Genomic DNA, 26,159 nt, shown 5'->3' with positions numbered 1-26,159 from the left:
AATTCAACCTAAATGTAAGAGAGCACCCCACGACAGGAGGCATGCTGGGCACCCCGTGTTCTCTGGGGCATGGGATTGGGGGTTCCCTCCTCATGCCAGACGGCTAGTGAGCGGCCTGGCACTCCCAGGGCTCCAGGCCTGTGGCGAGCAGTGGCCGCTCTGTGCTTTGCCGGCTGGACTGTGGCCAGGAGTGTGAGGACCACACATCCCCCCTCTGGGAAGGACAGCCACCGCCTCAACCCGTTTCAGGGTGCAGAGTGCAATCGACTCAATTCCACAAGTGTCTGTGCCAACCAGCAGGGGCATCCCTGCGGCCCCGTCCTGAAGCCGCCATGGATGCTCGCCCTCTCCCCCCGCCCAGCACCCGTGCTGGTCCAGGTGGCTTACCTGGGCCACCCGACCCTCCCTCCACCCCACCCCAAGGCCTCTGCCCACAACCCTGGCTGCTCCCTCCAAGACCGAGGTCTCCTGAGCTGGGCCAGGCCGGGCCAGCCCTCTCCCTGCACACAGCCCTCCTCAGCAGCTGCTTCCCGTGAGACCAGCCCCTTCGGGAGGCCCCCAACCAGCCGCTGCAGAAAGACGAATGACAAAATCCAGCAGCCCTGGGGACAAGAGTCCTGTCAAGCTGGAGTAGGGGGGCCTGGCAGAGGGCGCTCACCGACTCGAGTGGACGGCGCACCGACATGGACACCCCTGAAACCCTCTGCAGCCACGGAACCATGGTGCCCGGATGAAACACCGAAGTCTCCGGACACCCGCTGTCACCACTCTGCTCCCAAAGTGCTTCCACTGGCCTGGGGCTCCCAGCTCAACAAAGCCCCTCCCATCTGGGCTGGTGGAGGGTGTCCCCGACTGTCCAGCCACCCACGCTGCCAGACCCTCAGGCCCTCAGGTCACCCTCATCCTGGGGCGGGTGGAGACTCGGAGAAAACCTCTGGGGAAACAGTCATCAAATCAACACATTAATAGCTCCACTGCCTTCTTTCTACTTATTTTGGTATAATGCACAAAAAAGTGCAAAACAGCCGTGTGCATCTCCGAGAATCATCACACGGCAAACCCCGTGTATCCACCGCTCAGGAGGCCCCACAGGCACAGCTGTGAGTCCCCATTCCCATGGCTCTAGAGCCACCGTGTGAAGAGCCTACAGCTCTGTCGCCTGGTCTTCTGTCGGTGACCCTGGGGCGGCCTCCAGGCCGGGCTCTGTGCATAGACCTGGGTGAGGAGGCGCCCAGGAGAGCAGCAGGCATATCCAGGGGCCTTGGCGGCCCGTGCACATGGCTCTCCCGTGCCTTTGAACTGACCAGCATTCCTTCCCCAGAGCATCAACTCATGCTGTCCCACGTCCTTGTCATCACTGGAGCGATCATGTAACTGAAAGTGGGGTCGGGCTGCTCGCTGCTCTAAAGCCATTAAAGAGGCAAGCCTGGTGGATAGGAAAGTTTGCTTTATTTCCAAGGCCAGCAACCGGGTGGGGGCCGGGATCATGGAGGGGGGAGGGCAGACTCGCGTCCAAAGGCCGACTGGCCCCCCACTGACAGGGGACAAGAGCTTTTACAGACAGAGAGAGGGAGCTACATGCAGAAACAGCACAGTCAGCTCTGACACTCATCTTGAAACTGGTCCTGTGGTGGTCGGATCAGCGTCATCTTGATTGTTTTCCACTTCCTTGGAAATCCTTCTGACTTTCCCTTCCTAGAAGCTTCTGATGCTTCACCAAGAGAGAGGTCAGTTGCCCTAGTATTTTGCAAACCCCTTAATCAGATGAGGAAGCTGCCTTTAATTTCTAGAGTGGTATGAGTTTTTGCCACCAATAGCTGTTGACTTTCATCCAGTGCCTTTCCTGCAGCTAATACCATGATCAGAGGATTTTCCCTCCGCTCTATTAAGTGATGGAATCCATGGATTGACTCACAATCCCTCAACCAACCTTGCAGTTCTGGATGGAACCTTACAGGTTGTAACGCACCTTCCTCTCCACAGATGGCTGGATTCGTTGATTGATGTTTACCTGGGTTCCTGAACCTACATTCATGGGTGGGTGTGACCTTCAATATTTCCTTTCTCGTAATGTCCTTGCCCGGTTTTGACACCAAGGTGTGGCACTGCGATATCAAAAGAGGGGCTCTACCTGGGCACAGTTGGCTGCACAAGGCCACCGCTTCAGTGGGGGATGAGGGAGGGAGATGGGAGACCCCACGTGAGCATCTTCAAAGGGTCTTACAGCCAAGAAACGGCCGGCAGTCAGCAGGCAGGGAGCATCATCACTGCCCCTTCAAAGGTGAGGAGATGTGGCTCGGAGAGCTAAGGACACAGCCCTGGGGGGTGGGGGGGGCCGGTGTCTGCACTCACGCTGCTCTGCCCTGTGCCCCAGGGCCCCGGGGGTCCCTGTGCAGCACGAGGGAGTCACACTCAGGCTCCAACAGGGGAGTCGAGATGGGGCACATCCCGGCTCCCGCTCGCAGCCCCCTCACTGTCGCTGTGCCTGGCTCTGCCCCGATGGTCCACTCCAGGGGAAGCGCCCAGCAGCGTGGCCCAGGCCGTGTCACGGAGCCACCCCTGTCCCCCGAGTCAGGGACGTCAGTCAGCCCCCGGTGAGGAAGGGCGTCCAGTGCTGCCGCTCCCCCGGGGCCGCCCCCCAAGTCCCAGGGCCCCACGACCAAGCCACACAAGCATTTGGGTGGCCGTCAGAAGGGAGACCTCAGGGCTGCCAGGTCAGCAAGCAGCTCTGTGACTTGATCATCGGTGGGGACACAAGGACCCTGGAAGCCTGCCCAGGCGGACACACCCGTTGTTCTTGTAAACAGCATGACTGCACCACGGACAGGCAGGGGGGCTGTGGACAAGGGCAAAGTGGCCATTGTTGACCGCAGACTCAACAAATAGAAGGTAATCGTGGTCAATGGGAGGGGACTGGTGACAGCCCGCCACGTGGCCAGGAACCTCTCCCGGTAGGGGACAAAAGGGCCACCACCACGGGCTCTGGACACTGTCTGAGGTGCCGCCGGCCATCCCTCAGCCCCCGACTCACCATGAACCTCCTGCTGCTGGCTGTGGGGCTGACCCTGCTCGGCTGCCCCCAGGCCCTGCACTGGGGGCCCCAGGACCCCAACTTCAACGAGACTCTGGTAGTCAGCTGTGGGCGTCGGGCGTGGGATGGAGAGGCGGCTGGGGTCAGCAGCCGCAGGGACAGGGCCAGCCGGCACCAGCGTCCCCTACTCTGCTCCCCAGGTCAGCGGCGAATGGTTCTTGGCAGGGCTGGCCTCCAACCAACCCAAACTCCTGAAGGAGGACGAGGACGCGCGGCTGCTCATCCACCGCATCCAGGTGACCCCCAGGGCCCTGCAGCTCCACCTGCACAGGAAGTAAGTCTGGGGCAGGTGCGGGCGGGGCGGAGCCCAGGTGAGTCGCACGACCCTGTCCCCCGCCCCCCTCACAGCCTGCTTCCCGGGCTCAGAGGTGACGTGGGGCGGGGCAAGGGGCTCGCTGCCTGGAGACGGACATGAGAGTCCAAGGTCCAGGGTGGCCGAGCTCCCCCAGTCCCACCGAGGGGCTGCACGGAGAAGGCCAAGCCCTGCCTTCCAGACCGCGGTTCCAAGGCGACCTATCACCCCCTCCCAGGGTAAATGGTGTGTGTGTCCCAATTACGATGATGGCAAATAAAACGAAAAGGAAATTTCAGTACCTGCTCGAGAGTAAGTATAGACTCACCATCCTCCAGCCCCACCGCTGGAGGTGGAGTGTGGCCCCACCCACCCAGCCCCACTCCACCCCCAGTTCGGGGCCGAGTGTGGCCAGGAGCCCAGCTGCCAGGACGCCCACCTCGAGACGGCGTCCCCAGGCCGGGCGTGGCACCCCCGTGGCACCGGCAGCAGTGGCGGGCACGCGTGGGCGGAGGCGTCTGGGAAGGGCCCGAGGCCCACACCTGGTCCTGCCCAGCCCAGAGCCGGGCTGGCCCTTAGGAGCAAGTCGTCCAGCCCTGTGAAGGGACCAGAGGGGTCCCAAGGTCTGGTTCTTGTCCCGCCTCCCACCCTGACCCCCGGGGTCACAGATGCCGACCAGAACAGGCTCTTCCTGGAAAAAGTGGACCCCAAGAGCTACGTCATCCTCTGCAACCACCGCGAGGAGCGTGAGAAGGAGGTGGTCGTGGTGAACCTCCTGAGTAAGTGCCCAGAGACCCCCGCCTGCCTGTGCCCACACATGGACCGCCCGCCACCCTGCAAGTGCAGGGCAAGCCCCTCCACCCGCCCCCTCCAGGGACACCCAGTCCCCTGCAGGTCCCAGTCCCCAGGGAGGACACTGGGCTACAGCCAGCAAGACATAGGACAGACCCTGGCCACCTCGAGGCCGTTTGGACCCAGACACCCTCAGACGTTCCTGGGGCCCCAGCCCTTTATCCCAACGTGGAGTAAAGAAAGGACAGGGGACAGCGATGACCAGGACCCAGAGAAGAGGCCTGCCCCCACCCGAACGCTGGTCCTTCCCCATAGCCACGCCCACACCCCGAGAGGGCAGCCTCCCAGCCCCCAGAACCCCACCGCCCACTCTCCCAAATGACCAGTAAGAGAGATGGCCCCTGTCACTGTGCCCCCAGGCCGGACACCTGAGGCAAGCCCGGACGCCCTGCTGACGTTTACCAACTACTGCAGAAACCACGGGATCCACCCGACCAACATCATCAAAGTGACCACAACTGGTGGGTGCCCACCCCTGCCCCAGCCTCGGGGGGCGGAGGGCACAGCCCGGATCTCCGCTCGGCTCGCCACAGATCGCTGCCTCCGCGCCTGACAACAGGGAGGCTGCCGGGCCCAGGTGGGTGACCTCTGACCCTGTGGGGACTGCAGCAGGGGGGCCCCTGGGGCTGGGGGTCGGCGGCAGGTGCCGCTCAGCACATGCAGGGCCTTGACGTCTTGGAGACTCAGGATGCAGTGCCGGGGGGCGTGGGAGGGACCCAAGGTGGGGACACCCATCGGGCTGACCCAGGCTCACACAGGCAGGGCCAGCGGGGGAGCAGGGGGGCCTGTGGACACACTCGGGGTGGGCCTGCAGGTGGAGGGCTGTGGAGGGCGGACCTTGGGGGTCCAGGGCCCGGCAAGGGCTGCCTGTGACAAAAGCCCCTCCCCATCGCCTCCTCTGTCCCTCAACAGACGCCCCCAGGCCGTGACCCGGGGGAGGGCCCGGGGCGGTGGGGAGCCAGCTATCCCGGCTCTCAAGACAGTGCCCCGCCCCTCCCACAGATCCGCCCCGGCCATCCCCCACCCCTGAGCCTGCCGCACCCCCTCTTGTTCACAGGGGTGTCTCCCAGGCACCAAAGGACTAGAAGATCTCGGTTACCCCAAGGAGCCCTTCAGCTGCCCCACCCCCTAGGAGCAGCCTCCGCCCTCCTGGAGGCCTGTCCTGCTGTGTCCAATAAATGATTGTCCTGGACCCAGTGTGCTCTGGGGGGCCTCAGCCCGAACACAAGCCTGGCCAGTGCCACCATGGTGACCGGGAGCTGCCCACTGACACCCCACCCCAGGCCAAGGCTGCTGGGGACAGGGGATGGGGACCCTCCTGGCAACACCAAGCTGGCCTTGGACTCGTGTCCACGGGGTTTGGAGAAGCTGCTAGGGGTTCACCAGGACGCCGTTCAGAGCACAAAGCTAGGAGATGGTATCAGGAGAGGGCGAGGCCAGGCCCCACGGCCACCCTGGTCCTCTCAGGCTCGGGGCTGCGGGCAGTGGCAGCCCCAGGGCTCACCCTGTGGTGGTGCCGTGGGGTGAGACCCCGGCAGTGGAGTCTCCGGGCAGAGAGCACAGCTCCGGTGGGTCGGCCGGCAGAGCGCTTGCAGCTTAGGGGCCCCTTCAGACCACACCCTGGTCTCCCCTAAATGACAGTGGCTGAGGCCCTGGGGGTGGACACGGTGGCTGGGCAGGCAGCAGAGGACGTGTCTTACCCTCCTCGAGCCGCCAGAGCCTGGTGGGTACCCCCTGATCCCCCCTCTGATGCACAGAGTGCCCAGCCAGGGCTCCCACCTGGGGCCAGGGCCCAGGAGGCCCACCTGAGTCCCCCAGCAGCCAGGCCCCCATCCACTGGACCCCAGCCTCAGGGAAGCTCCCTGCCCCACAGCGGGTGAGCCCCTTTGCTCCCGCAAGGGCTGTACCTCTGGCCACTGCCGCCCCAGGCCAGGGGGCTCTCTCTGGTGGCCAAGAGTCCCCCGAGGCCATGTCTTGGGCCAGGCTCGGCCGTGTGGCACCAAGGCTTGCATCGGCCCAGGACGAGAGGGAGCTGGCTGCAGGGTCCCTCAGTCAGAGAAAGGGACCGCCCGCCTCCACAGCTGGGACCAGGCCACACCCCAGCACCCAGGAAGTGCTGACCCCGCCCTCTCTGCCTGCCCCCCCCGGGCTCCCCCAGGCGCACCCCCCCTCCACCAGAAGCCCGTGTCCCGACCCACGTCCGCTCCCCCTGCCTCCTGCATGCCCTCATTCTCAGGCAGCACCCACCCCCCCATCCACCCCACAGATGCCCTGGGTCCCAGTGGTCCGGGTCATAGTCTGAGGGTCTCCTCGCTCACTCCCACTTCCTCTCAGCACAAGCCGCTCTCACCCGTGAGCTGCCGACCCCCACCCCCCTACTCTGGGAAAGGCCTCGCACCCCTTGCCTCCAGCTCTGATTCCACCCACAGCACACTGGGGTGTGGGGGGCACTTAGGACAAGGGAGGAGGGACCCCATCCCATCACCAGAGCTAAGCCAGCTCCGAAGGTGGTTTCAGAAATCCTTGATCCCAGAGACAACTGCAGTGGCAGGGGGTTCTTGCTGAGCCCCTGGGTGTCCCGTCTCCCCCCCCCACCCCCCGTCTCCTGCGAAGCAACAGAAATAACAGGAGTGGCTGAAGCACACCACTCGGCAGCTTCCCATCCAACCCCTGGGGGCACGGCACACCCGCTTCACGGATGGCCGGGCAGGGGGCTCGGGAGCACCCGCCTTCCCGCCCGGCCCAGCGCTGAAGGGGAGCCCCTCCTTCACTCCGCTGCCAGCGCCCACCACGGCCAGGCTCCCAGCACCCTGGGGAACATGTCACAGGCAGGGGTATCAGCCAGCCAACCCCCAGCCCCCGGCACAGCTGAGCCTGCCCACCAGGCGTGGGAGAGTTAAGTGCATTCGGAAAAAGCCCAAGGGGACACTTGTGCGAAGCCAGGCCTGTGGGGATCCCTAGGGGCTCACCCCACTATGCGCACACGACACACACACACACAGAGACGGGCGCGCACAACACACACACACAGAGGCTCAGACGGGCATGCACGACACACACACGCACAACACACACACACACACACACACACACACGAAGCAGCACCCCTCCGGCACCCCCTCCAAGGACCGAGTTCCCACACCCTCCCACTCCGGCCCTGAAACGGTACCAGAGACATGCCTGGGAGCCCTGGAATCCCTCCCCCATTTGTAAAGCAAAAGCCGTTAAGGTGCCCGTGGGTTTCAAAGAGGAGGAGACTGGGGAATGGGAAGCCGTGTCCTCCAAAGGACGCTGGGGAGTCAGGCTGTGGCTGTGATGCTCCTGGACTCGTCCCCCGGAGCTGCCCTCCACGAGGGGTGGAGACGCTGCAGACCCCAACACCCCTCCCAAGTGCCCTTCTGTGCTGCTTAGACCCCTTTCCACCCCCACCCCATGGGCACTGGGTTCAGGAGCCGCCTGCCCCAGCAGAGGCCGTGTGCCCGGTAGGTATCCTGACCCCTGGCCCCTCACAGACTGAGGAGCTGCACTCTGAATAAGCTGCCCCCGCCCCATTTCACAAGCTCCCGTGAAGCACAGGCACTGCACCCCTGGGGGTACCAGGGGGGCAGCCTGGACAGAGACTCCCCAGCCGCCTGGGATCTGGGCTGCGTGGACCCACTTGGCCGGCTTGGCTGCATGTGACTGCAGGAAGCGCCAGGACAGGACGGCGGCCCAGCTCGGCGGCCCTGCTCAGCCCCGCAAAAAGGCCAAGGGCGTTCTCCAGGGTCCAACGCTCCTCTTTCTTGCTGAAGGGTCTGCGTCCTGGTGGCCACTGTGCCATCACCTGGCCTCCGACGTCCATCCCAAACCCAGGAACAGGGCACTTTCGGGACAGTCCCCGAGCAGGCTGGGGGGCAAGGACTCACTGAGGAACGATGCCCTGGGAGGGCCCACCCAGAGAAACCCCAACACCGGGAAACAAATCCATCACTGGCTGCCGCAGGAAGCTTCGCGGCCTCTGAGGTCAGCCTGGGGACGGGCCCTGAAGCTTCTGGGCGAGGTATCCCCCCCACCTGCCACCCCGCACTTCACCAACAGCTTTCCTTTTCGGGTTAGGATCCCAAGCGTTTCAAATGCATTGAGTGCAACCAACCTCCACGCTTACAAGGATAAAATGCAATTTCTAAGAGGCGTAATGGGGTTGTTTTCTGTGCCGGGAAGGCAGCACAGTGCATCCATCCGTTCAGAGAAACCTCCTGGCCCGACTCTCCAGAAGGCAAATGCAGGAACTGGGAACGTCAGCTCGATCCCATCAGCAGAGACAGGGGAAATTCACATTATCCTGAAGCTTCTCTCCCACCATCCCTCAGAAGCAGAGACATCCATGTGCCTGGGGCTCGGGGAGGACCCAGAACCCACGTTCCTTAGAACTGGCACCACCAAGGGCACCCCCTGCAGGAAGGGCTGGCCGGGCTCTGGACAAACCAGACACCAACTCTGGCCTCGCTGGGTGCTCCCTCCCCTGGCACCCAGGCCCCATCCAATGGCAGGGGCTTTGGAGTGCACGGGAGCCCAGGCCCCCCTTGCCATGGCTCTGCACATGCCACCCCCTCCAGCCCCATAAGCAGCAGGTGGGGCGCTGACCCGCTGGTCCATGAGTGGACACTGTGGGCGCCAGCACCGCCCTGGGCGGCTGCCTCTGCAGCGTCAGCAGCTCCGAGGGTACCAGCTGCCTGTGTCGAGGGGCTGGGGGCCACCTGCAGGTCCCAGAGGGGCAGAGACGGACAGAGCCGGCGAGGGAAGGGGACCACCACCATCTGCACCCCTTCCGACCACCAGCCCCGAAGCCGATTTCTGCAGAGACCCCTTCATAGGAGGATCAGGATTCACATCCCCGGGACCTCCCTAGACCCCACGCCTCCATTATGGGGCTCAGCTTCCCTCGCCCTGTCCACCAGCACTCGGCCAGAAGAGTGTCCTCTTCTCCTCTGGAAGAGTCAAAAAGATTCCAGAAGGTTCTGGAAAAAGGAGGAGAGGGAGGGACTCATGGTGGGCCCTGGAAGGTGACCAGGCCCAGCACCCACAGGGGACACTGGCTCCCGGCCACGGCGTGAGCTGCAGCTCTGATCCCTGCACAGGAGGGCCAGACCAAGGACCCCGCCCTCCCCAGCGTCAGGTACGACCCTGAAGATGATGATGAAGCCAGGTGGGCCTGGGCATGGCTGCCCTGGGGGACCTTGTCATGCCATGGGCACCCTGCTGTGCCCAGGTGGCAGGCTTTGGCACCCGCTGGGGGATGACGAGGTGTCCTGGGTTTCCAGAGACCAAAGGCGGGGTTGGAGAAAGACTGAGCCTGTTTCTGGCTCTTTCAGGCCTGTAGAGTCCAGCTTCCAGGGCAGGTGGGGCCTGTCCTTTGCCCAGGTGTCCCCATGTGCGGGGGAGCACACATGGGGGTGGGGGGCACAGTGAGGCCAGGCTGGTTGGGTGAGGGTCTCGGGAGGGCTGAGGCCTGAAGCGAGGGTACCACTTCTCTCAGTGGGCACCTAGGTGGGAGATGGACAGGGTGGGCCTGGCCTTGCCAAGAGAAGGTCACAGCCTGGTGGTAGGCAAGGCCCTGGAACCGTGCCCTCCAGACCCCTGAGGATGAGCAGTGGCCGGCCCCTCCCAGGTGGGCAGGGAGGCCCTTGGCTGTGCCAGGCTCCAGGTCAGGACCCGTGACCAGAGGCCGTGTGAGGCTCCTGGGCAGCACTGAGCACCTTGACCACGACACCAATGGGTACTGACCCAAGGTGGCCTCGAAGTTCGAGGAGCAAGATCGGCAGCAGGGAGGGGAGGAGGAGGCAGGGGAAGGGGAAGAGAAAGGCAGGGCTCAGGGGAGGGTGGACGGCGGTGCTGGACAGAGCAGCTGGTCACCTCCCAGCTTAGCCGGCTGACGGTCACCAAGGCGCAGCCACAGACACTGCCCAGCAACAATGTCCAGGGCTGAGGGGTTGGTGGACCTGGGAGAGGGTGCAGCCTGAGGGTGTCTGGTGTCCTGCCGAGCCCCACGTCCCCCTCTGTGCAAGCAGCACCCACTGTCCTACTTCCGGGAGCCCCTGGGGGTGGGGGGAGGAAAGCAGGTCACCTCGAGAGCTGGGGGTGTTATGTTGAAACCCCCTCACTCCCCAAAACAAGCCTGTAGTCACCACCGTGCTTTCTAAATCCACTCCTGAACACCCAACTGCAGCCAACAGGAGTAATTTGGTTCGAAAAGGGCCAGAGCAGGGGAGGGGTGGAAAGCAAGCTGTTTCCGGGACCCGCAGCTCCTTTCTGCTCCAGCAGCCGTGACAGCCCAGCTCCCACCAGGCCCGGGTGGCAGCCCTTTCTTCTCCCCACCTTGGAGGGGGATCAGCTTTCCCTGCACTCCCCCAGGTAGCGAGGGAGGAGGGAGGTCTGGCCGCAGATGGTTGTCCGTCCCATGTGGGCGTCTGGAGCGGTGCCCTGTCTGATGCAGCAGCTTTGTGTGCACGGTCCCAAGGCCTGCGGGACCCGACCCAGGACCCCCCACAGGTGTGGGGTCGAAGGCTGCTCTCCTCCCATGATGGGGCAGGCGCCGCTCATCCACCCCTGCTCCGGCCCCACCAGCCTGCCTGGGCCCCTGGACCTTTCTCAACACCAGCTCCGAGCAACCCCCTTCACAGGCTGGAGGCAGTGCAAGTGAGCCCTCCTGCCACCCAGGGTGGGGTCCTGCCCCTCACCTTCTAAAGGTCTAAGTGGGGAGTTTAAGGGTCAGGGTGGGTCCACCCACCCGCTGGGGGTCTCGATCAGGCTTCTGAACAAGTTGAGTCCCAGCTCCTGGGCCTCCATCCCAGGGTGCTGGGGTGAAGATGCCCAGGGCTCCAGGAAGGGACAAGCAGGGATCAGGGTGGGCTGAGCCCCTGACCAGCTTGGGTCAGAGACTAGCACCGCCTTCGCTGTGACTGAAAGGTGATGGGATTCAGGCATGGTCACTCCTCACAGGAAGCCAGCACCTCCCCGATCCTTGGGGACGGGAGCAGCCGAGGGTCCAGACGGGAAAGCCTCTGCCCCACGCCCCCCAACGGGCCCCGCACGGGGAGCACAAAGGCCACCACCTCGAAGGCAGAGGTGGCTCCTTTCCCAGGCGCCCCCCCTGGTCCAGAAAGAGGCCTCCCCAATGGACCTCTGTGGGGCCCCTCAGACCAACCTCACAGGCGCAGGGAGCTGGGTCCCACGCCTGCCTCTTGGGGGACAGGGACACAATTCCCCCTCTGTGGACTCCTTCCCTCCCTAGCCCCAGGGCCGGGTTATTTAGGGATCCCACAGGCCAGGAACATCACAGGAACAAACCCCAGGCAGGAGGGCCTGCACTTTAAACAGAAGGGGTGCCATCTGCCCAGTGAATCGCGTTAATTACACGAACGCTACACAAGTTCTGCTTCTTCCAGAAAAACTGCTTTTCCTCTTTAATATTCAGCCTCTGCTCCCCCCAGCCCCATCAGCCTCGCTGGAATTAGAGCACAGCTGCAGCCCAAACCCAAAATACAATGCCCAAGCGTGCGGCACGAGCTGCTGCCAAGGCCCCGTGCCCCACGGCCTGGCACGACCCGGTCCTCAGTAAGCAAAAAAGTCAGGGAAGATGCTGTCTACCTCGTCCCGCAGGGCCGAGCCGGGGCAGCTCACGTCTGAGCTCCACGGCTCCAGGGGCCCGTCTGGGGGGTCCTGGGAGCCGGGCTCATGGTCGCCCAGGAAGCTGGGCTCTGCCCTGTCCAGCAGGCTGCTCCTGGCGGGGACCCGGAAAGGGGCACTGCTGCCTCTGCCCTCCAGGGACCCTGGAAACAGATGGGACACATCAGCAGAGCAGGCAGGTACCCCAGGGCATGCAGAGTGGACTCAGTGTGCAGAAGGGGGCCCCCCTCTGCCCACCTGTCCCACCCAACCAGGAAGCCCTCTACTCGTCCTTGAGGTGGGAAGAGGACCCCTGACCAGGTGGGTGGGCCCACTCCTGCCAGCCCTGCTCGAGACCCAGGAGCGCCAGAACCAGGAAGGGGTCCCCCACCCCGTGATGCCAAATCCTGCAGAGACGGGACTCATCGCACATCCAGACGCCTCTGTGGGGACGAGGTCTTGGGAAGAAGGCTCTGAAACTGACTTGCAGCCGTACACCAGCAACCCCGTGTTGCCGTGCACTCACGCTCACAGGTAACTCCCCACACACCACTTGTCATTCCCACCGGTGGTCCCCAAAACCACCAGGAGAGAAGGAAACAGGAGCTCAGAGACAGACGCTGGGACCTTAGTGTCACACAGCAAGCTGGACCCCATCCCATCTCCCCAACAGCCCCAGCTGCCCGCCCAGCCCGCAACAGGACCAACCCAGACCCCAAAGCCTGTCCCGGGTTAGGGGAGAAGGTGGCCCAGGCCGAGCGTCCCCCACTCACCCAGCCACCAGTCGGGACTGGCAGTCAGCAGAAAGGACGACCCATCTTCGACGTCACACCCCGACACAGACCTGGATGCAACAAGAACACCCTCACCCTGAGTCACCCCAGGTGGACCCCAGGACTTGCACCTCGAGAGAAGAGCGTGCGCCCTGAAAGGCACCTGTGGGTTCAGAGACAGACGGGGTGCTCCCTCCCGGCCGGACCCTGAGCCCACCCTCCTGCCTGCCCGGAGCCAGCCCAGCCCGCTGCTGCTTCCTCTCCAGCCCCAGCAGCTCCCGGCCCACACCCCAGCCAGTAGGACTCGCGAAACACAAACTCAGTGTCAACCAAAACAGACGACCATTAAGGAGACGACAGCGTTTCCAGAAACACGTTAGAAAGCCACACGGCAGAGTCCGGCTGCTCTAGGACTGGGCCAGCAGCCTGGGCCATCCAGGCAGACACCAAGGATGTGAGGGGCGGAAACGTCCCGGGCAGTGGGTCCAGGCGGAGCTCGGGCAGGGCTGGGAGCAGGCGTGTAGCGGGTCATGCACACACCACTGGGACACCCACCTGGCATCCAGCGTTATGGCCTTGTCAGTCCCTTGACCTGGGGACCCAGCCTGGCCCAAGCAGCTCTGAGACTCTTCGCTCACCAGCGGGGAGGGTGTCTGCCGCCAGTGGGGAGACCACAGCGGGGACGGCCTCAGGGCCTTGGAGGGACTCAGGCCTGAAGACCAGAGGACCCGGCTGGGCGGCTCTATGGGGGAAGCGAGGCGTGGGTCAGCCTTCCCCACCTGGAGAGCAGCCCTCCCCTGAAGACCTGAGTCCCTGCCCACCGTGTCCTGCATAGGGAACCCGTGAATTTTAGGAGCAAAAAACCAAGAAGTAACCAGGAGAAGACAGATGCCCAGAGGTGAGGCACCTGACACCTGGGGCCAGGGAGGCTTCCTGGTGGATAGGCCGACTCGGCCTCAGGTCAACCATGGGGGGCTCGGGCCTGGGGACCCTTCTGTTACTACCTCTCCCTCCGTCTCCATGAGTCCTGAGCGAGGACTCCACCCTCAGACCGCCGCGCTGTATGATCCCTGCACCCTCACGCCCTGAGCTTGAGTCCCAACCTCCTCTGGGGGGCCCAGCTCTGCTGCCGGCCCTGGCGACAGCAAGACCCCCTCCCCGCCTTGATGAGCACACCAGGGCAGGGGCAAGGCACAGCCTCGCCTCCCGTGGCACTCGGGGACTGGCAGCCATAGTCCAAGCAGTGACCAACCGCCGTGGCAGGCATCCAGCATGAGGGGAGCGCAGTCATCATGCTGCCTTGTGGGCCCCGTCAGGGGCGGCACGATGGGAGGACAAGGACCCGCTCACGCTCGCCAGGCAGGGCCGGCAGCCCACCCAGCGCTGCGGCTGCCCCCACCGGGGCCTTACCGTCGTCCACATCTGCAGCTGCACAGCTCGGGGAGGCCCGCTGCCTGAACCATGCAAAGACAGAAGGAGAGACCTCTGAAGAGTCTGCACACACCATGCCCGGGAGTCCCCTGGCCCCACAGGGACACTCACGTGGTCACGTGGGACGTCCCCACGCCGGGGTCCGGGGCACCTGCTGGGGTCTGGCTCGCCAGGGGCAGCTGCAAAACATCCTTTGGCCAGGTGTGCCGTGTCTCCTTCGAAGAAGCAAGAAGCAAAAAGAGAAATAAACACAAAAAACGCAACAGAGACCATCAACTGGAAAACCCACAAAAAAAGCAGGTTGTGGTCCATCACTGGCCACCCTGCCTAGGGTCCCAGAGGTCCTCCCTGAGTGCAGACCGTGTCCTCAAGGTTGGGGGGTGGGGGTGGGGGTGGGGGCGGGAGGGAGGCTGAAGGCCATGCCCGCCCGGGGACCACACAGCAATGGGCCTTTTACCCGTACCGGCCTTGGCACCATGGTCAAGAGTACAAGGAACATAAATGGAGGCCACAGCTTGTCCCCGGGGCTCCCGGGGGTGGTGCGGTGCACAAATGGAGGCGTGTCTGCAGAAATGCAGCAGCCCTGTCAGTGCAGGGCGGAGGGCAGAAGGAAGCCAGGCAGCCGGGTGGTCAGAGCTGCCCCGGGGGGTAGCGGGGGATGCCCATGGCTCCTCCCCAGAGGGCTGACAGGGCTGCCGCAGGACAACTCACAGCGTGCTTCTCCCAGCCAGGCACCAGGGCGCTGGCGAGCCGGAGGAACTGCACCGACATCTCCAGGACTGACGCCATGTCCTCCCTCCGGCCTTCGAACTGGGGCAGCAGGGTCCGCAGGTGCTCACAGCTCAAGGAGATCCGCTTCCTGCCTCCAGGGAAGTGACCACCGACCATGGGGCAGTGGCCTTGACCGGGAAAAAGCACTGCAGCCACCAGAACCCCCTGAGCCTTTCAGGGACCGTGTCAGCACACACACTGGTCCAGGGCCCTGGACGCCAAGCTGCAGGCTATCCAGGTGTTTGCTGCGGGCTACAGCCAAGCCTGCACCGTCACTGCCTGGGGGTGTCGGTTGCACGTGCACAACCTCGAGATGCCCAGGACTTCAGGTCAAAGAAAGGGCTGCAACGGTGGCCCTTGGGACCCCCACCCCCAAGAGCATGTGTTATATTCACCTCGGGGATGTATTAAGTGTTCCCTTACCAGACAGACGGCACGAGCCTGTCCCAGCCACCTGAAACCAGCTCTCGCTGGCACAAACCTGACCTCCTCTGCCCCCCGCCCCCACTGCGCGGCCCCCACCTGCGCTCCCTCTCGCTGAGCACGTTCCGCGGGAGGCAGGAGGCTGGACCCTTCGCCACCGCAGGGGCCTTGGCCTGGCCTGAGCCCTGGCGGACATCCTCGCAGCATAACTGGGTTCCAAACAGGAAAAGACCGCTGCCGAGAAAAGACAAGAGCGCCACGCTCTGTGATCCCAGAAAACGCCCCCAGAGCCCCGAGGCGGTGATGGACATCTTGGGAGGCGGGCGCAGGACAAGGCCTGGGTCGCCCAGGAACACGGCCCTGGGCCCTACCTCTTGGCACCCCTCCTTCTTTCCCCGAAAGAGCCAGGGGTCGGGGTTGTGCCCCAGGTGGGCCATGCTGGGTGGGGACGGGGACTTGGTGCATTTGAATTGCATAGAAGCGCCAGGTCTGGACACCCACAGCACCCCCGGGCAGGGGCGTTCCAGCTGACCCCCTCCGGCGCCCCCCCCAATTCTCACCTACACCCCTCGGAGCCGGGGACTCCGGGAAGCCCAGCGTCTGACGCAGAACCCCTGCACGCCATAAGCACGCCGCTCGAGCTAGTGGAGAAAGCAACAACGCGCCCGGGCCCCCACGTGCGCCCCGCCCCACGCATGCCGTCCGGCAGCCCCTCCCCCTCACGTGCACTCTGCCCACCCCCACGTGCTTCCCTCCCAGGCAGCACCTGGCCCGCCCCCCCCGCGCGCCCCGCCCCTACGCGCCCCGCCTCCTTCACATGCGCTCTGCCCCGCCCCACGCCCGCGGGCAGTGAAGCTCCTCTCGGCCGAGAAGTTGCCAGAAAGAAGCCGCGCCTGGGGTAAGTGGTCAGAGTAGGTGGTCCTCTTCCACCCCTTCCGGGTGGTCGGCCCAGCTCCCGCTCAGTGGGGTGTCCCCTCACCTACCCACCGCAGGCGCCCCCGGGTGCCAGCCCCGAGCTGGGCGCTACCCTCAAGGGTCTCACGACTGTGGGGCCAAGTAGACAACGAATCTGTGGAGGGAGGGGCAGGAGGGTGTCCTCAGGGCGAGGTGGTTTTCAGGACCGAGCTGGGCAGCGTCCCAAGCAGGAAAAACATGAGCCCAGGCGGTTCCCTGGGCTGGCACATGGGCAAGGTGGGCAGGTAGGATCCCCTCTGTGGGGCCGGGGAGCTACAGGTGTGGGAGGAGAAGGTTTCAGGATCAGTGTGGCCCACGGGGGACGTTGAGGCCCAGGTAGGGGAGCTAAGATGGGAGCGGGGAGGCTGGTCAGCCAAGATCTATGGGATTCCGGCTGGTTAAGGATGGGCAGAGGGGCCCCACCTGCCTCTGAGGGCCTGCAGGTCCAAGGTTCACTTGTGCCCGTCCCCCAAATGGCATCCTCTTGCAGGGGATGCTCTGCCTAAGCCAGTGCCACCACCCACTCAGGAGCCAGGAGGCATGCAGATGCCTCCCAGCCCTGTCTCCGATCCCACGCACCCTCTCTGTGCCTTCCCTAGCACCCGGGCGTGCCTGAAGGCTGGCCGGCCTTCCTGCCTCTCGCACCCCTGCCCTCTGCCTGCCCCAGGCCCGGACCTTCATTCTCGGGGCTGAGCCCTGGCTCTTCCTCCCCGCCCCGCCTCCACCTGCAGACTCACTCCACGAAGCCCCCGTCTCCAGCAGGTTCTGGGGAGGGGGCTCCCATAAAAACTCACTCTGCCGTCTTTTAGTGCTCAGTGTGAGTGGTGCCAGGTCTGTGCTTACCTCGCCGGGTCTCCAGGGGCCGTCCCAGTGCTGGACATGAAGCCCACCTGGGCTTTGTTGGAGGAGTGATGGAAGGAAGGGAGGGAGGAAGGGGAAAGTGGAGACTGGTCCTTTCTCAGGGAGGTGGACCTTTAAGGGGAGGGGAGGGTACTAAAGCTCTATTTCAGTCAGGAGGACTTCAGAGCAGTGCTGTGGGCTGCTGTGGGCGTGGGGGGCAGTTGCTGGGCGAGTTCACCGGGAAGCGAGGCAAGAGGGAGCTGGGGCAGGTGTCACTGCGGTGGTCGAAGTGCGCCCCGGGTGCTGGGCCTGGGGCGGAGCCAGGTGACAGAGCGGAGCCCCTGCCCCCGGGGAAGCAGGAAACCTGCTTCCAACTGAGGAGGGGCTCAGGGCTGCGGGTGGGCGTCCTGGGGTGGGGCTTTGGGCGGTGGGAGCACCTGGAGATGGGCAAAGCGCAGCTGTGGGAGGTCCTGCCATTTGAGGGCTTGGGCCCACGTCTCCACTCTGCTCAGCTGAGTCCTGAAGGCGGCATGGGGGAGGGGCCGGCCAGCCCAGGCTGGGGCCGCAGGTCAGATGCTGGGGGACTGGCGGGGGCAGTAACATGGGGCACGTGGAGTCAGGCCATGCAGGAGAGGCGGCAGAACCCCAGGAGGCCGGGCCTGGGATAAAGGGAGGGCTGGGCCGGGGACAGAAGGCGCATCGCGATCGAGGGTGATGCTGTGAGGATGGGTGGGCCTGAGGTCAGGCTGGGGAGCAAGGAGGCCAGGGCCCGTGTGCTAGGCCAGCACTCCCGACAGAAGGGGGTGCTCCGGAGCCCCCGCTGCCCAGTCCTGCTCAGCCCACAGACTGGCTTCTTTTTTTTTTTTTTTTTGAGGTACGCGGGCCTCTCACTGTTGTGGCCTCTCCCGTTGTGGAGCACAGGCTCCTCCGGACGTGCAGGCTCCGGACATGCAGGCTCAGTGGCCATGGCTCACGGGCCTAGCCGCTCCGCGGCATGTGGGATCTTCCCAGATTGGGGCACGAACCTGTGTCCCCTGCATCGGCAGGCGGACTCTCAATCACTGCGCCACCTTCTGTGTTGAGTCCAGAAAAGGCTGGGGATGGCCGGTTCTGCCAGCACGTCCGGCCCGGCATTTATGGGAGGTGTGAGAAGCCCGGCTCCTTGCCCTGGGAGGGTCCCCAGTGCCCAAGAGAGGGCAGTGCCAGAGCAGACCCCGCAGAGCATGTTGGCCCGGGTGTCCAGGGGCACAGTGGGGAGCTTTGGCGGAGAGATCCCATCTGCCGGGCTGCCTTGCTGGAGCAGGTGGGCTGCAAGCCAGGGCCTGGGGCTCTCTCCCCTTCCTGCTCCTGGTTGGGGAGGGATGGACACGCCATTGTTCTGGGGCTTGGCTCCTTCGTGTTAGAGAGGGGCCAAGTTTTGGTTTCCCTGAAGCTCTCAGGAATGTTACCAGGCTTGCCAGAGTTTCCCGTCACTGACAGCATGCCAGTCATCTCGTTAAGCAGCCAGAGGGCACCTCCAAGGGGCCCGCAGATGGACACACCTGGCAGGCGTCCTGGGGGAGGGCAGAGACCTGCTGGGGGCCACGGGTGGGTGGCACTCTTGCAGCAGCATCCTCCTCTCAGGAGGAAGTAGGGAAAGTCCCCAAGATGTAAGACTGCTGATGAGCCTGGGGACCAGCTGCACTCCTTCTGGGGACTTGGGGGCAAGCCATGCCTTTGCCAAGCTCCCCCACCCCACACACACACACGCACAAAGTATCTGTGTTCAGCTTGCTGTTTTCTGGAAGTAAACAGGGATGGGACTTGAGACTCGCTGCAGATGTCAGGACCACGAAGTACATGCCGTGCACCCTCCAAATCAGCTGGCCCAGCTCCGCCCTGACAGCCCCTGCACTGACCACCCCGCGGTGGGTGGCTGGGTTGGTGCCCCAGGCGGTGAGATGAGCTGCGTGGCTGATGCTGGTTCAGCTCCCCCACCCCCGCCTGACGCCGCAATCCCTCGCCCTTCTTTGGGAGACGCCTCCCTTCCTTCTCTGTCTATTCCTCTGTGTTTCCGCCACGCTTATGGTTCACTGAGGGTCAGGCCAGCACTGGGGACAGAATAGAGGGTTCTACCTGCGGGGGCAGGGCTCAGCTGAGCCAGGGTGGCAGTGTGAGCGTGTGGGGCACTCCAGCGGATCCCCCTGCTTCCTGGATGCCTTCCTTTGGGTCGTGGGGTTGCAGCAGGCTGCGGGCCCTCCTCTGCCTGTTTGCCTGGTGCTCCGTGTGGGGCTGGGGCGAGAGCAGAGCAGGGCGGCCGCGCGCGGCAGAGGTGCCGGCGGCGGCAGGTGGCAGCGTGCAATCACTCTTGCCTCCAGGGGTCCGACCGCCCTTCCCTCTCCTGGCCCAGCGGCCTCCCAGGTGTGCCGCGAGGACGGACAGACAGGGTCTGGGTGCAGGTCTCTGCAGGAGTGACAGGTGCCGTGGGGGGATGGGGGCGGGGCAGGTGCTGATCGGCCGCCCCTCCCAGCGGCTCAGAGCGAGGGCAGGATCGAGCAGCGCAGGCGCCATCGCCGATGCTCGCGCTTTAAACAGGAAGCGCCCAGAGGCCCCCGGCCCTCTCGGAGCCCCTCCCACCATGCACCCCTGCCCCCGGGGTCGCTCTTAGGGTATTCTAGCCTTTAAAGAGCCTCTGTCCGGTTTCCCGGGATTACGGGGACGCCGAGCGTCGCGATGGAGACGGGTCCCCGGGGTGGGTTGCGGGCGGACCCCCACCCCGTCCCCAGCCTGGTTCCGGACGCGGCCGGCAGGGGGCGCGCCCGCACAGGCGCCGGAACCGACCCTGGAACAGGCTCTTTTTCCCACCCCCACCGTAACCAGAGGAAAGTGTTTCAGGGCAAAGCGGGGGAAGAAGTCGCCAGTCGCTCCCGACTCGTTTGTTCCTCGGCTCCGAGTCGCAGCCGCCGCCAGCCCAATGCCGCTCCCGGACGGGGCGCGCAGCCCGGGGGGTGTTTACAGGGGGGCGCGCGGCGGGGGCCACACCAACCGGACCTTCGTGTTCGACGACGGCCGATGCGCCGCCAGGTACGGTCTGCAGTGCCCTTCCCCACGTGGAGGGACCCCGGACGGGGCTCGTGCCACCCCAGGGCCCCTCATCCTCAAATCCCCACTTCCCAGGACTACCTGCCCCCCAGGACCCCGGAGCGTGGGAAGCGTGGGGAACAGGGCGTGGTGCCCTTCAGGACCCGGTCGCAGTGAGGGGAGCACTTACTCAGATGACCAGCAGGTGGCCAGAGTGTGGCCATTCTTACATGCGGGGCTGTGAGCATCTCCCAGGCACCAGAGGCGCAGACCCTGCGGGCAGGAAGCGGGAGTGCCCTGCATGCCAGAGGGGCCAGGTGCTGTGCTGGCCTCCCAGCCCCCTCTCTGGTCAAGCCTGGGGGAGGAGCCCGTGGGGGCGGCAGCGCTGTACCCAGCGAGGCACAGGGGCCGGGGTTCTCCAGGTAGAAGTGGGTTTTCAAGGGCAGCTCTTCCTAAGAAGAGTCTTGTTTGGGGTGTGGGGTGCAGGTGGGCTGTCAGATGAACGGCAGGAGTCCTGGGTTCTAGTCGCTTGGTGATTTTCGGCTGGTCACTTGTCTTTCAGGGTCCTGCTTATTCACCTGTGTGAGGAGAGAATTAACTGACAGGGGCTTTCAGGTGGCCTGGGAGCCGACCTTCCCTGTGCAGCGTCCCACGATGCCACGAAGCTGCTGCCTGTCCAGGTGACTGGCACAGAGGGCCGGTGGGCGTCCCGGGAAGGGCAGAGTAGTGACAATCCCGATGGGGGTTTGCCCCAGGGCCCTGTCCTCGGGGCCCTCTCCCCACCCCACCAGCCCCCGAGGACAGGCACACACGTCTGCCCCTCACCCTGTGCCAGGAGCCAGCCTCCAGGTTAGCCGCCGCCCTGTGTGACCCTCCCTGGCTGGGCAGAACCTTGGACTCTGGGTCCCGCTCGGTCAGCTGTTCTAAGGCCAGAGAAGGGGTGGGTGCCGGGGTACAAGGCCAGGTGCTCCGGCTGTTTCCTTGTGGGACTTGGCTTCCCAGCTTGCCAAGTGAGTGGTGGAGCGAATGGTCTTTTAAGGGCCGTTCCTGGTGAGGGACCAGGACCGGGAGGGGAAGCTTCCAGCCACATGTCAAGGGTCAGGGTGGTCCCTCTGCAGGGACAGTGCCGGCCTGGCACCCGTGGGGTCCTGGGGGCACAGCTTGGGGTGAGAGGCAGGGGCCCTGAGAGCAGGCTGTGCAGGTGGTATCCTTGGTAAGTGGAGTTCACCCCGTGAGGTGGGCACAGCCTGGACCTCCCTCAGGCTGCCCTGAGGGATCAACCAGGTGGCATCTGTCAGGCACAGAATAAGTGACCAGAGAGGGGTTTTGTGACGTCGTCTCGCTGCCACTCTGCCCATCTCCCTGCTCGGACAGGTGTCACCCATCTTTTTGGCGACCCATGTCCAGTTCCCCTGCCCCACTTGACTGCCTGCTGCAGGCGAGGTAGGGGCTCGGTCCCGCAGGCTGCTCCGCATCCGCTGGGACAGCGCTCCTCTCCCCTGGTCGGAGCTGACCTCTGTCCCTGCAGTGATTTGCTGTCATGCCTCAGACACACGTGGAGTGGCTGCCAGGGCCAAGGGTATGTCAGGCAGGCTGGGTAGAGACCCCCCCCCCTTGCCGACCAGGAAGGTCAGGCGGGGTGGAGATCCTCCTCCACCCTGCCCAGAGCAGGGGAGGCTCGCTGAGAGGGAAGCCTGGCTGGGGTGGGGTGGGGCAGCGGAGGCCAAGGCTGGCAGCTCAGGGAGGTGGGCTTTAGCTCAGAGAGGGAAGACCCCTTGTAGGTGGGTGAGGATCCAGGTTGGCAGAGCTCGAGGGGCGGGTTCCTGCACCAGGCTTCACAGCAGGGTCAGCCCTGGAAACCAGAGTCCTAGCTTTGCACCTTCCCACTGGAACCTCCTGGTCCCCCAGCAGCCCTGCCTACCCAGGGCCAGCAGGAGACCTTCTGGGCCCCAGCGGTGGACGGCGCAGATCCAGGGCCGGCATCCCGCCAGGGTGCGTGTCTGGCTGGAGGTCACGGCCAGCTCTCCCAGCCCATATTAGGGAGCAGTGCCTGTGGGGCGGCAGGAAGTGGCCCAGGCTCCGTGGGAAAATGCTCCCAAGGCCCGAGGTACAGGCCAGTCCTGTCCGGCAGGAGGGACAGCTTCCTGGTCTGGGGGCTGGAGGGAACTTGGGGGTCTGCCTTCGGCCCGGGGTGGCTACGGCCACAGCTTGGGAGGACAGAGGTGAGTGAGCAGGGGATGGGGTGGGGCACCCGCTCGGAGCTCGGCTTGTGTCCAGCGCGGGTCCGTGGGTGTCATCTGTGCGCTCATGTGGGCTCCGTCCACCGTTCACACGGGTGTCCCAGCCTGTCCATGTGTCTGACCAACCCCGAGTTACCTGGCACGACCCTGCTTCGGCAGGGGTCGTGCTTTTTTAGAGGGTTTCGTGACTGAATCATGAACTCTCTCCTGAGGCTTCTTCTTCCGTCCCCGAGGATGTGGGGATTTGCAAGCTGTGCCCGGGTGTGTGGAGCCTCTGGGTGGAGCCCCGAGACGGGTGCTGGCCCAGGAGCAGCGCCTTATGACACGGGCGATTTTAAAGGAGTCGTGGGAACTCTGTGGGCTGTGTGTGCAGATGGGCCACCCATGTTCACCAAAACCTCTTCCTCCTACCGTGCTTGGGGATGGGGAGGCCTGGCCCGTAGCCGAGGCCCGTACTAGATGCTGGCAAGTTTAAACCGTTTGCAGAGGACGAGGCAGGGTCAGTAGGCCAGCTCCGGGCTGGGGTTCCTGGAAGGGCCTTTCCCAAGAGGTCTGCTCTGCGGTTTAGACTTCCCACAGGGGATGTGTTCAGGGGTCCCTTGTGCAGTCTCTCTGGCTGTGGCCAGCTTGTCCTGCATGGGGCAGTGAGCCCTGGAGGCCACCCTGCAGTGCCAGCCTTGGGGGCCTGGGATGCTGCCCTGCACGTTGACGATGACGTGACCAGAAACCCCTCTCCTGCCCATAGGACAGCCTCCCGCCCCTGGGGTAGGCCCCACATGAGCCTTCAGCGATCTTCACAGAGACCCTGGATGTTGGGCCAGAGGCCGCTGCTGGACCCCTCTTGGCAGGTGTCTGATCTTGGGAAGAGCTCAGAGTCTTAAATCAGGGACAGAGGCCCCAGGGGCCAGGCGAGTGCGGAATTTCACCCCATCTGGCAGACATGGGAGCCCCTAGGGTGTTGGGAGAGGTGAGCCTGGAGGTATTGACAGATGTTACAGGACAAAGGACAGGGAAGCCAGCCAGGGAGTTGGCTTCTCCAGGACATGAGGCTCTAAGGAGAGGGATCTGCCGGGTGGGAGGTGTGGGCAGGGTGTCCCCACCTGGGCCTCAGCTCCAGGCAAGGCCTAGAGCGCCCCTGCAGGCCGTGCCAGCCCTTGGAGCCTGGTGGCTGAGCAGGGACACGGTGGTACCCCAGTCCCACGGCCGTGGGAGTGGGGCACACAGAGCAGCCTTCCGCCTCAGCCCCCGCAGCTCGGCCCAGGCCCCCCCCCGGCACCTCCCAATGGCCACCACGCACCCAGCCGGGGGGGGCACCCGGGGGGGAGTGCTGGGTCTGCCATCTGGACGTGGGCTCGCTGCCCGGCACTGAGGGACCTGGGCACACTGCGTCCCCCACAGGGGCGTGCAGCATGGGCTCTCCCCAGGGGTAGATCCAAGCCCAGGTGGGCGGCTGGGTAGGGTGGGAACCGCAATCCCTATGGCTTCTGCCTCCCCTGTGTCTGGGGGGCGGGCCCACGGCTGGGGGAAGACCAGGGGTGGTGATGGCGCCCCCGTGGCCACACCCAAGGCCCCGTGTCCACACGGCTACCAGGCCCCTCCTCCCTGTCCTCTGGGCTGGCTTTGTGCCAGGGGGTAGCTGCTATGAAGCGTCTGTTTCACTAGCTCTCCAGCTTGAATTTAGCTCAACGACGTGTTCTGAGCTTTCCCTTTGGGATTTGATGCAGCTCGGAGTCGGCGGTGAGCAGCCGTCCACAGGTTTGACTCAAAGGCTCCTCCCCTAGGGAGAGGGTGGTCCTTCCCCAGAGATGCACACCCACCAGCTCTAGGCAGCTTGAGCAGCTCTGGCTTTTTTATTATGGTGGGAAGGAGACACTTAGCTTTCCTATCGCGGTCAGCAGAGGGATTTGGCGGCTTTCTGCTTGCCCGGGCACCCAGCCCAGCGCTCGACTGACTGCTCCCCGACCCTGGTGGTGCTGTGACGTTTGCAGGACTCCCCTGTGGGCCGCTGGGCAGGAATGTGTGCGCATGTGCGGGCAAATACACGTGTGTGCGCACGCGTGTGCATTGTGCATACATACACGCCTGTGTGCACGCAGGCGCACACAGGTCCATGCATACCCACACATGTGCACACACGTGCACACATCCGCCATCCCTCTGTCAGTCATAGGTCTCCCGTTTCCTTGGAAATTTTGAACCGAGTGTGAGCTACTGAAGAATGCATCTTAGGACAGAGAGCATGTCTTTGAGCCAAAGGGGGTGTCCCTCAGTCCTACTCCGGGTTGGCTTGAGCGTTGCAAGCAATCTGGACTCCTTTATAAAGGAGCCTTGGGGGGAGAAGGGACATTTTCCCAGGATGTCATATGCCCTTCTTCCCCAGAGACCTGCCCGTGGCTGGGCCCAGGACAGGGGCTGGGGCTGCGGCTCCAGCCTGGTGATGCGTGGGGAGAGGAAGGTTGTCCCTGGCGCTTCTCATGTCCAGTAACTCAAGTCTTGCTCGGTACGTCTCCTGGTGTAACACCAAGGATGAGGCACAGCCCTTAGCCCACCATTCCCCCCGCCCCCGCCGAACTGTCACCGTGCAGTGGGGACATCCTGCACACCTGGTATGAGCCAGGCAGCCAGAGAAAGCCCCGTCTCACTGGGGTCCTCTCCAAGCAGATTGTGTTTAGTTTTTAACCTAAATGGGATCCTTTGAAAGGGCTGTTCTTTTGTAGAGACGTGTCCACTCGGGTCACTGGAACCTGCATGTTCACAGCACAGCATGTCCTGCGTAGCGGACGTCCTGCCCGTCTGCAGGGTCATCGTGAGGCTAGGGTCTGTGCCCAGCATCCTAGGCACAGAGGAGGGTGTCCCAGCTCGAGGCTCGGGGTCAGGGAGTCCCCCCGCATCATGGCACTTGCTGGGCTGTCTCCCTAAGGGCCAGGGAGGCAGGAGGTCCTTCACGTGTGTCAGTTGCATTTTTTGTTTTGTTTTCTCTTCTTTGAGCTGCTGTTCGTTCGTCCTTTGCGTCCTTCTGCTTGCCTGTCTTTCCTGCGTGACTTGCAGGCACCCTTGCACTGACCTGATTTCTTTCACTGTTCTTCCCTTTCATCAGTGTGTCTTTAAACAAAAATGTCTTCTTGTTCCCACGTGGAAGCATTTTTACGTCTGTCCTGCTAAACAAGAAGCCTTCTCGACCCCAAGCATCTTTGCCCTGCGTTCTCTTCCAGGCTCCTCCTCATTTGGGGGCTGTGAGCTGGGGTCTTTCTTTAGCTGACGGAAGGCCCGCGGCCGGATGGTGTAGCCACTGAGAGTACCTGAGCTCCGGCGCTGGCCTTGCCCAGGTAGCTGAGTTATTTCCGTTCTGTGGCGTCCGTTTCCCCGTCAGCAAACTGGGGAGACGCCCTTCCCACCACACAGGATGTTGCCAGCGTCTCGTGGGAGGCCCTGAGGATGGGTTGGGCTGCTCTCATCCCAGCACCTCCCGAGGCCTCCTTTCTCTCCTGAGTTCCCCTGCTCTATGTTCTCTCTCATACCAAGCCCTGGAGATCCCGTTGCTGGAGCTGTAAATCAGCCCTGACAGCTGGCAAGGCCCGTCCCTTCTCCGTTTTTCTCTTACACCCATCCTGGCAGGTCTTGCGTATTTATCCTTCAGTGTGAATCTCGGAAGCAGGTTCTGAGAAGATGAGCGTGTGCGTTGGCGCGAGCTGATCAGCTTTGCCCCTTCCTCTGGAGGAGGGTTGCTGAGCTCTGGGAGCACCACCCCCTCCTGCCGTCAGTGAGGGCGCTGGAGAGCAGGGGCCATT

General features: G+C 64.0%; 2 protein-coding genes across 2 annotated transcripts; one reads left to right on the top strand and one right to left on the bottom strand.

Annotated features, from left to right (window-relative positions):
* Window positions 1-3,032: 3,032 nt before the first annotated feature.
* LOC132492412 (uterocalin) lies at window positions 3,033-4,788 on the top strand. Its single transcript, XM_060101926.1, has 5 exons — window positions 3,033-3,128; window positions 3,232-3,365; window positions 3,622-3,695; window positions 4,052-4,162; window positions 4,595-4,788. The coding sequence occupies exons 1-5, from the start codon at window positions 3,033-3,035 to the stop codon at window positions 4,786-4,788; spliced, it is 609 nt and encodes a 202-aa protein (XP_059957909.1).
* A 7,037-nt stretch (window positions 4,789-11,825) lies between these two features.
* Window positions 11,826-15,588, bottom strand: SOHLH1 (spermatogenesis and oogenesis specific basic helix-loop-helix 1). Its single transcript, XM_060101542.1, has 7 exons — window positions 15,377-15,588; window positions 14,795-14,942; window positions 14,195-14,298; window positions 14,063-14,106; window positions 13,208-13,394; window positions 12,653-12,723; window positions 11,826-12,043 (listed from the first exon to the last, which is right to left on the bottom strand). The coding sequence occupies exons 1-7, from the start codon at window positions 15,586-15,588 to the stop codon at window positions 11,826-11,828; spliced, it is 984 nt and encodes a 327-aa protein (XP_059957525.1).
* Window positions 15,589-26,159: the final 10,571 nt, after the last annotated feature.

Source organism: Mesoplodon densirostris, chromosome 6, assembly GCF_025265405.1.
Source record: "Mesoplodon densirostris isolate mMesDen1 chromosome 6, mMesDen1 primary haplotype, whole genome shotgun sequence".
Lineage (NCBI taxonomy): Eukaryota > Metazoa > Chordata > Mammalia > Artiodactyla > Ziphiidae > Mesoplodon > Mesoplodon densirostris.
The sequence above is the reverse complement of the archived record's forward strand: the minus strand, read 5'-3'. Positions and strand labels throughout refer to the sequence as shown.

Excerpts from the sequence above, each read along its gene's own strand:
- SOHLH1 (XM_060101542.1), bottom strand. The coding sequence starts at position 15,588 with ATGTCCATCACCGCCTCGGGGCTCTGGGGGCGTTTTCTGGGATCACAG. Across the intron at positions 12,724-13,207 it reads GCCATAACGCTGGATGCCAG|GTCTGTGTCGGGGTGTGACG; the intron begins GTGGGTGTCCCA and ends TGTTGCATCCAG. Across the intron at positions 12,044-12,652 it reads CAGTCCCGACTGGTGGCTGG|GGTCCCTGGAGGGCAGAGGC; the intron begins GTGAGTGGGGGA and ends ATCTGTTTCCAG.
- LOC132492412 (XM_060101926.1), top strand. The coding sequence starts at position 3,033 with ATGAACCTCCTGCTGCTGGCTGTGGGGCTGACCCTGCTCGGCTGCCCC. Across the intron at positions 3,366-3,621 it reads CAGCTCCACCTGCACAGGAA|GGTAAATGGTGTGTGTGTCC; the intron begins GTAAGTCTGGGG and ends ACCCCCTCCCAG. Across the intron at positions 3,696-4,051 it reads ATTTCAGTACCTGCTCGAGA|ATGCCGACCAGAACAGGCTC; the intron begins GTAAGTATAGAC and ends CCGGGGTCACAG.